Below are 13,385 nucleotides of genomic sequence, written 5' to 3'. Positions count from 1 at the left end.
AGATCAGCAGCACTGGGGTGGCTTCATCAGCACTGCTGTTATGGGGCATAGTGAATCAAGAATGAAGTGTAGCAGCTCAGCTAAGTGCAGAAATCTTGACTATTGCCGGCCAGTTGGTGCCCGGAGATGTGATTTTGGCATTGCAAATATACCTGTCAGGAGGGGAGTGGAGCTTAGAAAGGGAGTTTTAAGTGGAATAGAGATGTTTCCCCACCTGGATCCTATGGATCCACTATTTCCTGGGGTTTAAAATCAGGACTCTCTAGAAGCTTTTGTCACGTTGAATGTTAGACAGAGGTTTATCAGTCTTGAGGAGAGCAGAATTCACATCTCTGCCAGTCTCACAGTATCCTCAATTAGCTGAATTGTGGCAAACCTTCCATTTCTGAGATGTGAAGACCCTTTCTTGTGGTTTCGTTTTCTCATAGAGTAACTGAAGAAAGAATCGCTCAATTAACATGCTGCATGCTTTCCCAATGTATAGAAGAGACAGGAGTTAAAGCCGTTTTCATCAGTTGCAAGGGAGCATGTTTTATTTTGCTTTGTGCTATTTACAGCTGTTGTCCATTAGGAGTCCTCAAGAGCCTCATTCTCAACTACAACAACACAGTCCCATAAGTTTAGCTCAGCAATGAGCCTGCAAAACAGCACTAAATCATGATGATGGGAGAAAGAAGAAAATGTTTGGAAATAGCAAAATGCAACTGATGCCTTTGTGAAAAGTAGTTTTTGCTTGTTGCTGTTTTAAAGCATTACTAAGGTAGACTGTAATGCACAGCATCTAGCTGGAGCTGAATAGAGGTTGTTTTCTAATATATATATGTTTTTGTAATAAAAAGTAAGCAGAACTCCTAGTATGTCTCTATTGGCTGAAGGGATCTTTTACAGTCCATTAGCGCCTTGGGCACTAATGTATACACAGCAGTGAAAATATACTAATCTCAGGGTAAGGTGCAAGAATGATAAAGGAAAAATAAAGATTAGTACACGGCTATTGAATAGCAGAGTTCTGGTTGCTTTACTGGACCACAGTATGATTGCTCTGTATGAATTCGAGTGGAGACTCTGGTCATGCCCATCAAATGCCTATGAATGGGAAGGGGTGAATGTGGGATTGTTTCCAGACCTGTCTACATCCTTGCAGAGGAGTTGGACCAAGTGACCTTTAAGGATCCTTTCCAACTCAAAAGGTTCTGTGATTCCACCTCTGTGTTTCACATTAATTGAGTAATGATTTGTAAAGCTGTTAGAAAACTGAAGGACTTTAGTACAGCTTTGGGAGCTGAGGACATAGAAGCATAACTTGCTAAATCAGCGTTTGCTTACAAGGATGCTCAGATGATACCTTTGATTGTTTTCTGTCCCTTTACTAGAGAGCCTGTGCTCTGACAGAGCTGCAAAAAACATCATGGCATCGTTGTGATTCCCTGTCAGATAGTGGCTTCCACTAAAGCAAATGTGTCAGGTTGATTTGTGACAGCAGCCTGAGATTGTGAACATTCACAGAAGGATAATTTTAAGACACATCATTGCTTTGTCCTTTTCTTTTATTCTCTATGCTTGGCAGGTGTCTACCTCTGTCTTCTTCCCTTGGCCCATCTGTGGATTTTGCTCAACACAGATGGGATTTTCAAACAATCTGCTGTCAAATTTGGTCTCTTCTGAGCATGTGTATACAGAGAGCTTTTGGAGACGTGTAACTAGGCCAAATGAGGGTGCTTTTTCATGGGAATGGCAAATAACGTATCTGATAGCAAGACAATTTTCTCTGCCAAATTGCTAGTCTGCTTTGCAACAGGGGTTCATTAGGCTCTGTCCATGAACTGTTTAGTAAGATTCTCTCTTAAAAAAAAAAGTTGGCATCGTATCTCTGCAGCTTCTGTGCATAACATCTCCATGCCTTTGCTTTGTTTTACAGACAGTCGTCCTTATGTCTTTCTGATGGCCCGTGTTCATCCTGGTGAAAGCAACGCCAGCTGGGTGATGAAGGGGACCCTGGAGTTCCTTGTGAGCAGTGATCCCATTGCTGATCTCCTGAGGAAATGTTTCATTTTCAAGATTGTCCCCATGCTCAACCCTGATGGAGTCATCAATGGCAAGTGCGTTGTAGTAACATACTTATTGTGAATTTTCACTGGGTTTACCTGCAGGCTTTACTGCTGTATACTTAGCAGGCCTAGTCTTCAGTGTTTTGGGCCAGAATTCCTGTTGCCTTTTGCCTTGTGTTTTATTCATCCTGTGATCAGTCCTGTAAGGAGAATGTAAGTCCTGGATACAGCCCAGTGTGCTGTCTCGTGTGCATCAGATATTCATGGTTCTGTACTGTGTGGGGCCGTAAGGTGTCCCAACTGACTGGGTGAAGTATTAGCGATAGCAGACAAACTGAATCTTACTTGCTGAATGGAAAGTTATCTATTCTGCCAAATCAGCAGGGCAAACTTTATCTGCAAGCTGATATATCTGGGAATAACTGGCTTTAATTAATGCTTTATATAACCTGAATGGGGGAAAGATGTAAGGATCTATTAAATGCTCGTATCTTTATGGAAATGTTTCCGTATAATGAAACTCCCTCCTTCTCCTATCTCCTTTACTCTGTTTCCTCCCACATGCTTCTGAAGAGATTCCAAGTCTTTCTGAGCTTATGAATATACCAGTTTCTTTTTGCATTCTTCAGAGCTGCCTTTACATTGCTCCTACCCACATCATCACTACAACCATTCATCTGGTTTCAGGTCAGGTTGTGCTGATCCGGTGCTGAAGAAACAGGGTAAAGACCTTAAGCAAATCTTGAGCTTATTTGGTCCTAATCTAATTCCTTTCTGTTGTGGTCTGGGCTTCAGCAGAGGGCAGCTTGGAGTGTTCTTAGCCTCTGGTCTGCGACTATGAGCATAGTTTTTTGTGTTCCTGTTCTCCCCAGGACATGAGTGTGTTGTAGTTTAGGCTGTTCAGGGGAGCTGGATGCTGCCCCCGAGTATTGGAAGCTTCTGCTGGCACCAAATGTTTCCTTGATTCTTCCAGACAGCAGAAGCAAAAATGAAAGATTGTGGCTTTCTGTTTTTCCTTTCACTCTGCTTAATTAAAGTTTCCAGCAGATGGAGGGCTGGAGGGAATGTCTGACCTTTTTTCTCCAGCTGTCAGGAGTGAGCATAGCAGAGGAAGGGTCCTCAGGAGGGACAGTGTGGCTTTTGGTGACACCTGGAATGAAGGGTACTGTCTGAGCTCATATCACACAGGAACGTGTGGAGCTTCCACTGTAGTTCAACCTGGTGATGAGTAGGAAAGTTTGGTGTGGGATAGGAGCAGAGGTCCAAGGACTTGGCTATGGCTCTGTAGCTAAGCATGAAGCCTGGAGAAGGGAGAGAACCATTCCATCATGCTCCAATTTAAATGCTGTGCTGTGGGGCCTCCCATGGCTCTGTTGCTCTTGCTTCTTCCCATGTGCTTTTTCAGTGGACTGAGGTGTTCCTGCACAGAAAGAAAAGCTTCTTTTCTTGGCCTAGAGTTTATTGGCAGCTTTTTGGAGATGACTTTTAGTCCCTTGCTGCATGTGGAAGCACATGCAGGTTTCTTTGTCCATTAATGTTCTACTTCATCTAGGTTTAAGTGCTGTATTAAACTCTGTTGTCATTCAAATCACTGCCACAAAGGGAAGCTCTTTTTCCAGGAAAAGGGTCTGTAGGCCATTACTGACTGAGTAGCTGTAAACAGGTCCATACTACTTACTTTTAGGTCTCTGTAGCACATTTCAGGAAGCCACTTATTTGCCTTGAGATTTACAATCACGACTGAATGTGTCAAATCCACTGTTTATTTTGAATCATCACTCATTTCGAATCTTCATGCTTTGAAAGTGCATCTTCTGTACTACCCATCCATCCTTCTGTTATCTGGTATTAATCCTGCTCTAGTCTCGTTACCTCGGTATCTTTATATTTAAAAAAGGGTTGAATTCTTTTCTGTTGGCAGTTCTTTTGAAGCTCCTCACTCTCTCCCTCCTCCCCAGTCCTGTGTGCTGGGGTGTGCATAATGCTTCCCTGCCCGTCACAAAGATGAATGCCATCGCACGGTTACAAAGGATTTCTTCCAGCAGCCCAGCTGTGCCCCTTCCCCAGCTGACTCCCTGCTGCAGGCACAGCTCAGTGGAAGAGTGCTCATCCCAGCAGGATACCGTGCAATCACACTTCGAGAGCCTTGTGCAGCAACAAGACGATCAGGGCCTTGGTATTTGCTTTGGTTAATGTGATCTGAAAGTTGCATGCAGAGAATGTTCCTCTGTCACAGATATGATGGCAGTAATGTGATTATGCTCTGACTGTGTGTGGCTGAGCTAGGAAACAGCCTTCCCTTTCACTCCCTTTCACATCAGTCAGTACTATGAGGATTTATTCCTGTCTGTCAGTGATGGAGAGAGTTGAGTCCTGTTGCTGATGCTAAATGAAGGTAGTGGTGATGCAAGCATGTCTGTATGAGTAAGGCTGTCATCACATAAAAATAAAAATCACTACCCAATATCACATATAATTTGAGTTTGTTCAATCCAGAGAGTACTGATGAGCAGTTGTGTTCTGTGCGACTGTTCTCATGGAATCATTAAGGTTGGAAAAGAAGTCTGTCATCTGGTCCAACCGTCCGCCTACAACCAGTATTGCCCAGTAAACCGTGTCCTGAAGTACCACATCTCCATGTTTCTTTAAGGTCTCCAATGGATGGTGACTCCACCTCCCTGGGCAGCCTTTGCTCTGTCCTGAATAGCAGTCAGATGTAGGGTTTGTCAAATAAATTTCAGCTGATCTGGTAGTGGCTATATATTTTAATGTTAGACACTACTTTTTATTAAGTGCATCCTGTGTGTTGTCACACAGTAGTGTTTGACCACTGCTGGAAATGGGATGCTGCCTCTGATAGATGTATGGTCTGACCTGATATAGTTATTTGTGTGTTTTTTTTCTTCTTTACAAGTAAAAGTAGTCTTAATCTCCAAGAACGGTGCTATAAGATGGTCCAAAGTGACAGGCATTAAATTACTAAAGGGAAAGTGTCCTTGTAGGCTGATTATCTTGCGAAGGCTGTTCTGTGAAAACCCAAGGTATTGGTTGGTGTTCAGCTGACTGTTTTCTCTCATCCCTTTATCGTCTTTTTAAATTAAATCACGGATTAACAGGAAAGCTAGAGAAGGAATTCCATTCTACACAGCGGTGGAGAATCCATGAAGGAGCACAGCACTTTGATTAGGAAACTGCTGAGTTATACTGGGTGAGTGAGAGACCCGTGCTTTGTTCCTGGCTCTGCTGTTGATGAAGTATGTGACCTTGAGCATTTCCCCCTCCTTTTTTTTTCTTTCCCCTGAGTTTTCTTCCTGGGAGGATGAAATAATGACACACCACAACCTTCACACAGCTTGAAATGAGTGAAATATGTGTACCAGGAGCATTTTCTCTTCAATCTAGTTCTTCTGATTCATCCACTAAAACCAGGGTCAGGAAAGGAACTTGTAAAAGCTTATGACAGCACAAACAGTTCTGTTACAAAGAAATACCCAGCACTGTTGGCTGTTCACACTGTTCCACATAAGCTCATTACCACACAGTGGAGCAACAAGTTGCCTGTGCACCAACACTTCTCCATGCAGTTGTGTACCATCTTGTGACCTGCTTTTAGGCTGTCTTCTCTGTGCACATGCTACATACCCTTCTGTCAACAGCTTGTGTATGCAGCCATTCCTCAGTGTCTGCTCACACCTGCATATCTTCTGCACCCACGTACCTGGTGCTCCCATGTGTATGTTAGCAGTCACAACGTGGTAGTCAGCATTTTGTGGGGATTTTTTTGGCTGGACTTCTTCAGAGTCTGCAGTTTCATATAAATATTGCTATTTATTACCCCTGAATTTAGGGTTATTAATTATATCAGTATAACCTAATTTATATCACCATAAACAGCAATAATAAATAGTGCCAAATGCTAACGCGCAGTGCTTGCCAACCGTGCCCGTGTTTAATGAGTGCTTCCCCCCCACTTCCCAGAAGTATTAAATTAAAAATGATTCGGCCTTGCGATATGATTGATCAAACAAGAGGTGGAACTCCTAGATAAGTGCTTTTGTTTTAAAGAATATTTCATCTTCAGACTGCCCATGCACTGTCTATTATGAGCATCCACAGGTCTTGAACTGCCCAATCTCTCTCTTCCAAGTTCATGTCTCTCTCCTCCATTGCCACCTTCTTCCTTTTTCTTTACTCCCTTTCATGTTTCCTCTTTCTTCCCTTCTGTCTGCCCTTTTCTCGCTTTCCTTTCCCTACTGTTGAATCAAAGAAGCTTTTCAATGAGAGGAACTTGATGTGTTTTTGTAAATGAATTGAACCAATCAGTGGAGATGGGAGCCGGTGAGTCTATTTTGGTAAAGGAAGATTAATTTTTTTGGAAGCAGTGTGACTTCTTCGAAGGCATGGGGTAACCATAGTAGCTGTTAGGAAGAGGAAATCCTGATTTGCATTTTGGATTATAGCCATGGACTATTCTTTATCTGGTTTAAAAACACCCTGTTCCCTTCTGCACCTGCCTTCCCACAACACAGGCTGAGTAAGCTTTGCTGCTGCTTATAGGTAAGGCAGGTGAGCTGGGCTTTTTGTTTGTTTCTCTTTATTGATATTCACTCTCACTTTAGTCAGGCTGTTTGTTCCATCCTGTTTTACTTACAGGGCTTTGTTTATTGCGCCCTGGAATCCAGCAGAGAAAAGCTTTAACTCTGACAATTACAGAAATGGAGAGATAGAAACGTCCTCTGAAAGCCCTTTCAGAACACATTTCTATTGCATGCTCTCAGAAGGGAAACTATTAACTATTAATGTTTCCCACTTACTTTTTGAAACAAGGGCCTTTTTTTTTTTCTTTTCTTTTTTTTTTGAAGGATACTTGTAGGAAGAACAGAAGCAAGCTAGTTCTTCTACCCAAAAGCATTATCTGTGTATATAACTTCTATTTCCTCCTATATTATTGTGCACTCTCCTGCACTGAGACATTTTGTTCTCCACGTAGTCAGAGGCAGAGCTGGACATAGACAGCAAACAAGCTAAGGGCCGCACTTGAGGACTCACTTGATGACCCAGAACTGCATCCTTGAGGATTAAATCTTGAAGTAGAGGCACACAAAGCCATGTGGCTGTAGACATCCCTCCTACTCTCCCTTCCCTTCTCTTGTTTGCTTCTCTCTGATCAGAGGGTTAAAGAGGAGTTGAATTCTCAGAATCTAGTCTTGCATATCTAAATGGATGCCATGCACTTTGCAAGCACAATTTAAGGGGTCTCTCCAGACTAGCTGATGTGTGATGCGTGCATTTCTTTAAGGATAGTGCCAACGGTAGTTGGGTAGATGCGTGTGGAAGAACACTTTTGCATAAGATTCAGTCCTTACTCATTTAGAATGGCTGTGCTCTGAGCTCTGTGTTATAAGGTGGTCTATTTGCAAGCGCTGACTCGGGACCTCAGAGCAGATGAAAATGCCATGTCTGAGGAATGCTTGTACTGCATCTGGAATGTGGCTCAGGGAAGTGCTATGAACTGTGGGTGAACTTTCTTTGAGTGCAGTAGATGGTTCTTATCTAAGTGCTGCTCTCTTGCCTCTGGTGTTGCCTCAGCTGTCCCCATAAAGAGGACAGTGATCTTGCACTGGTGGTGAGGCATAACTGGTGAAAATGTGCTTCTTGTTGGCCATCACGGTCTTCTCAGCAGGCCGTCCTGAGAATTTTGGGTGCTTGTTCTTTAGTTCTAGTGAAGAGGGTCTAAGACCACTTATACTTCTTCAAGGCAAGCAGCCTTATTGTTCCTGATAGTCTCAGCAGATTCCCTATAGCAGAAGCCCATGATTTGGAAGGTTAGATCTATAGGATGTGAGGTAATGGCCTCAATTTGCACCAGGGTAGGTTCAGGTTGGATATTAGGCAAAATTTCTTTTTAGAAGGAATGGTGGTGTGTTGGAACAGCTGCCCAGGGAGGTGGTGGAGTCACTGTCCCTTGAGGTGTGCAGGAACCGTGGAGATGTGGCGCTGAGGGATGTCACTGGGCATGGTGGGGATGGGCTGATAGCTTGGCTAAATGGTCTTTCCAACCTTAATGAGTCTATGATGCTATGAAATCTGGCTAGTACATGAACAACATAAGATAAAATATGGGTATGTGATTCTTTAAGTCTTTGCAGCTTCTCCCTTGGTGGACCCAGAACCAGAGTCTGATCCTCCACCAAACTCTTCTCAGTACATCAGTATGCTGTGGGAGATGACCCTATTTCAGACAAAGCCTTTGCCTTGTGCTAACATGGCAGTCCATCCTTGGCTCTCCTATGGTAAACCTCTGTTGGCACGCAGCTACACCCCAGGACTCCTGACAGCACTTCTAATGCAGTATTGTTTATTCCTTCCTTTATCAGCTGGAGCTGTTGGGCTCCCCTGAGTTATTAGATCTATTCGCTCATTGTCAGTGTTTCCTCCTTTGTAAATATGTCCCCATATGTCTCTGCTCCTGAGGAATATGCTTTCTTTTCTATTTACTGCTTTTCCCAGGCACCCACCTCCTCATTGCTCTATCCACCCAGTGGCCCAATAACAGCCACAGAGATAAATAAGCAACATAACTCTTCCTAGCTATTGTTGTTATTGTTGTTGTTGCCGCCGTGCATAGTAATACATATAATAACAAGGAAACAAATCTTATTACTAAAGTAATTACAATAAATAAAAAGCTGAGAAGGGAGATGAAGGAAGGGTCTGTCAGGGGAGTGATTGCAGTAGGGGTTTTTAAAATTTAATTTACTCGAGATGTTCTTTGCTGCTTTATTGATACCCTGCTGAGGGGGCTGCGACTAATTAGCAACCAGCTGTTGTTCTAACACACCCTCACCTAATTTATTGTTTCGTCAAGTCTCTAAAATAGGAGTCTGTCTGCTATCGTTGTCTGTGGGACTCGGCACCAGTCTCATGTCAGCAGTTGGTTTTATTGCTTGGTGCTTCTGTTTTCTGAAAGCTGAGTAGCTGAGACTTTGGGTGCTTTGCTGCCTTTCCTTTTATTTTCCAGCACTTTCCATGCGCTTTCAGGAGGTCGGGCAGGAGAATACGCTCAGTCTCTTGAATTATAAGAGCTTGTCCCAGAGTCCAGAGGCCTGTTATTATAACAGGCCAACACAATGCTAGATTCTGGTAAATTGCCCAGAGGGCTGTGCCACTGTTTGTATGCCTTGGTAGAGACCAAAAAAGACCTCACAGAGGAGGTCTGGCATAGATAGGGCCAAGGGTTTCTTAATATGTAATGTCTATGATCTTGTTCTCTTGCTTGTCAATATCCTATGGAAGTGCTGTACTATTGTTTGCCTTTGGAGAAAACAGTATCATGTCTAAACATCCACAAAAACGAATTAGTTAATGGTCATTTTAAGAACAGGGGGGACCAAATGCATTGTCTCTTGTTTCTTTGGTCTTCCAGTCCCAAAAGCACGCACAGTGTTTGCTCTGAAACAGTAAAGGTTCCCCCCATGAGGTGCCTGCAGCTCCCTCGATGCTTTCATACCCAATCTGTTCAGATTAGTCAAGGTCACTTGGGAATTTCACTGCACTTGAAGATTACTTGATATGAGCTCAGTGATATTAATGTCTTGGACTACTAAACAATTCAGCTTTAAGCCTCAGAAATTATTCCATTTTATATGGCTACTACCTTGTATTTTCAAGGTAGCATGAATATTAGATATGAACACGATGTTCCGTGGGCTCAGAAAGGAATTATTTTTGTTCAGCATTCATGTCTAGTCTCCTGACTGACAACGGGAGTTCATAATCAGATGTCTGCGCTCCTTTGACAGTTCTAAGAGCCAGGAGGCTGATGTACAAAGCTAGCTTTTAGTAAAGTTAATGAGTTGATTGAATTATATTCTTATTTGCATTAGTTTGAGTGTGTATGATTATCTTTTGTTTGTTATTATGCTCATTTAAGTCCATTTGGTAATATATTATTCCCATAGCAATTGTGCCTGTGCTAGGCTCTGTGCAGACAGGCAAGGACCAGCTTGTCTCTTGTTAGGAGCTGATCCAATACTGGCACAGCGTGCTTTAGAATTGGCAAGAACAAAGAGGATACTGGGGTGCTGGCTAATGGATCTGTTGTGAAGGCTAATCCATTTTCTCATGATGTACTTTATGGAGGTGGAAGCTTTTGTAGTTACTGCTTTCCTTCACTGTTTCTTCTTAGGATGGGGGGGAGAATCTCACTGCCGTGACTTCTTCAGCCACCCAGGGAAGATTTGTGAGGTTCAGTATCATCAGTGAAGGGACTGGAGAACGCTGTAAGATGAGGGATTTCTTTATGCTTTCTTGAAATTGTCAGGATGCACCTGCAAACCCTGAACCCAGTTCACCCCATAGTTAAACACTACAATGAGATGTCACACAGATACTAACGAACTTGGATTTTGCATCTGATTCCTGGTTGTGGTAGGCATGGAGTACCGACATAAATGCTGAATGTACTGGGTAGAAGCTCATGTCATGAGTGCAAGGGCTAGTTTTGATCACTTATCTCAAGACCAACTCATCTTACCCAAGTTAATGCCTTTTGGAAGCTACAGATTCAGACTTGGAGTTGTTATTCATGGGATGGGAAAAAAGTCCACAAAATGAAATTGTAAAAACTTCACTTTTATAGATGCAATGAAGAATGTCCAATACTTTACTGCAATATCCACACTACCTGGAAAGCTGAAATTGCCTGGGAATGAAGATTATTGTCTCTCATAATATACCTTCATATATTACTGTGTAATAAATCAAGCAGTATTTCTTTCACCCTGCAAACTGGACATCCCTGGAGTTCCAAGTGACATTTCAAATTTTATACGACCATTCAGTCCCTTTTAAGTATTAAAACACATCATTTTTTGTGATATATGCACAGAAGTTCTTTCTAAAAGCATATGAATAAAAAAACTTGGAGCTTAGTTATGCAAAGGTAGAGCTGCCTTACTGCGTGTTGGCTTTTAAATGTCTCTGTTTAGTTAGCTCGGTATTTTAGCTACTACTGTTCTTTAACATCTCTGTTTCTGTGTTTCTTTTCCGCTCTTCCCTGCCCTCTGTTTCATTTGAATAACAGATTCAATTGAATAACAGCTGGCAAAGTACAGTGGTAGGAGAGCAGATATGTGACTGCCTTGGGTTGGAGAAATGGGCTGGCAATTGGAAAATGGTGTTTTAAAAAATGGGACAAAGAGGCATAACAACAAAAATAAGCTTCATCTGGAAGCCTGTATTTTCAAAATTGCTTGTTCAAAAATGCACCCACAGAGGACCAGCTGAGGTTGAATAGTTCACCTGTGTACATGGTTCATATGATTGCACATGCAATTAGGGTAATTACACGGGCAAATTTTACCCCAGTAGTTTGAGCAAATTGTCACCTTAATTTCTGAAACCAGCTGCATGTCCCAGGGAAGCAGCAAGAGAATGAAAAACAGAAAATTAAGTTGATGCTGGAATGACAAAGAGTGGGAAATCAAAACCTCTCCTGTGACCTGAAAGACAGCACTGCTGGGAGTCAGGGAAAAAAAAGTCAGCCACACTTCTAATGCTGTAAAGCGTTGGAGTCTTAAAGGGATAGAAAAATGAAGAGCTTTTTGAAGTCATCTGGCCCAGAATTTGAGCTGGAGGAAACAATATGAAACAAAAAGAAGAGGGTGAGATGGGCAGCAAAGGGGGCTTCAGTAATGATGACCTTGTGTCTGTATGCACTGTAGAACTACGAAGTTGGTATTTGAACACACCCCAGCTCGGTGATGTTGTGATCCTGTTAGGAACCTTCAGATTAGCACGGTGATACTTCATTGCATGGGAATAGTGATTATTTTGGCATTAAGTTGCTGTAGAGATCTTGCTGTGTTCAGAGCTCAGCCACTCTTCCTTGTACTGTTAGAACTGGCTTGTAAATTCCACAGGTGGATGTGTCCCTGTACGAGGTGCTTAAATATTCCATTACATTCGATAGAGCCTCTTCTGCGTTGTTTGCTTGAGGAAGTAGAGCACAGTGAGGAAGTGGTAGTGGACAATACAGTCTAGATCCTAAACCACCTTTTGGGTCGCTTTGATTTGTCTCCAAAAATGATAAGTACTTAAGGTATAGTTATTATAGTTGAAGAAGTCCTATTACTCCTACTCCTGTAAAGTTATTATGCAGTGACAACGTTCTGGGTGAGTACAGGGGTTCTTTCTATGTATATCACATGGCATCTCAGATGGTAATGTTTCTTTATCTCCCATATCTCTAATTTTTCTCCCCTACATGTTCAGAAGCTCAGCTTTTGATTAAAAAAAATCTATCCTCCATTTAAGGGGCACCTGGTCCCACTGAGCACCATCTAAAGCAAAACTTGCTTCCCAGGTCTATCTCTGGTCTGTGACGTTTCTACCAGTAGATAACAATGATAACAGTAATGTAAACTTTGAGGAACATTTTGCATATTAATTGTCTGGTAGTTTAAAGGCTTTTGTATTTTTTTTTAATGTAATTTAAAATATACATTAAAATTTTAAATTATATTAAAAAAAAAAAAAAAGATTTTAAAAAAAGTGTCTATTTTTCTGTCATCCCCCAAATGGTTATGACACATAAGAGGATGTAAAGTGCAGAGCAGCTGAACAATCATAAACTATTTTAATACCACTTAAAAATGAGAAGAAGCAGGAAAAGAGGTTTGGGTATTAATGAAGTTTATTGCACTCGTCTGTCACTTCTACAGAGCATGATTGGGGTTTTAAATCCTTGCTCCAGTGACGTGGAAAAAAACGTGGTGGTCTTTCATCCAAGTCCCTTATAGATGTTATTCTGTCACAGAAATCTCTAGTACCACATTTGAGCTCACGGTGAATTCTATGCTCCAGTGGATGTAATGTTAAGCAAAGCAGTTCTGGATTATATTTGTGGTAGCAGAGCTGTAAAGCAGAGCCTGAAAGTGAAGTCAAGAGTTATAGGAGATTATGGCTGTTACATTTTATTTGAACTTTTTTAGGTGATTCAAGGTAAGCTCCTTGGATTTAGGCTGAGATATCTGGGGAGTCAAGGCTGGAAAGACAGGCCATACTCTGTGGGTTAAACCATTTGCAAGGAATACCCAAACCTCTTTCTAGTTGACCTGTTTAGTGTCTCACTATAAACATATATTAACATTCAGTGTAGAAAGCTCACTGCTGAAGGCAGCAGAGGGGTGACTGTTCCCCACCCCCTCCAAAACATGTCAGGGAAGAAAGCTTGCTTTGGAAGACCTCCATGCCTGGGTGATGCATTGCATGTTTTTGTGTGTGTGCTAGTTTTCAAGTGAAGAGCACCAAAGAACTGCACTAACTGAATTAGCT

At 42.1% G+C, this 13,385-nt stretch overlaps 1 protein-coding gene across 1 annotated transcript in view; it reads left to right on the top strand.

Annotated features, from left to right (window-relative positions):
* The window catches only part of LOC146755312 (cytosolic carboxypeptidase 4-like), a 279,729-nt gene that overhangs the window by 94,467 nt on the left and 171,877 nt on the right, over positions 1 to 13,385 (top strand). The window contains exon 2 of the mRNA XM_085525716.1: positions 1,919 to 2,099. Within this exon, the coding sequence (XP_085381842.1) occupies positions 1,942 to 2,099 (158 nt within the window). The 5' untranslated portion in view covers positions 1,919 to 1,941. The remainder of the gene's footprint in view (positions 1 to 1,918; positions 2,100 to 13,385) is intronic.

This window comes from Coturnix japonica, chromosome 33 (genome assembly GCF_054131305.1).
Source record: "Coturnix japonica strain WE chromosome 33, WE-NBRP24, whole genome shotgun sequence".
Taxonomy (NCBI): Eukaryota; Metazoa; Chordata; class Aves; order Galliformes; family Phasianidae; genus Coturnix; species Coturnix japonica.
Note: the sequence above shows the minus strand (reverse complement) of the source record. Positions and strands in the feature narration are given on the sequence as shown.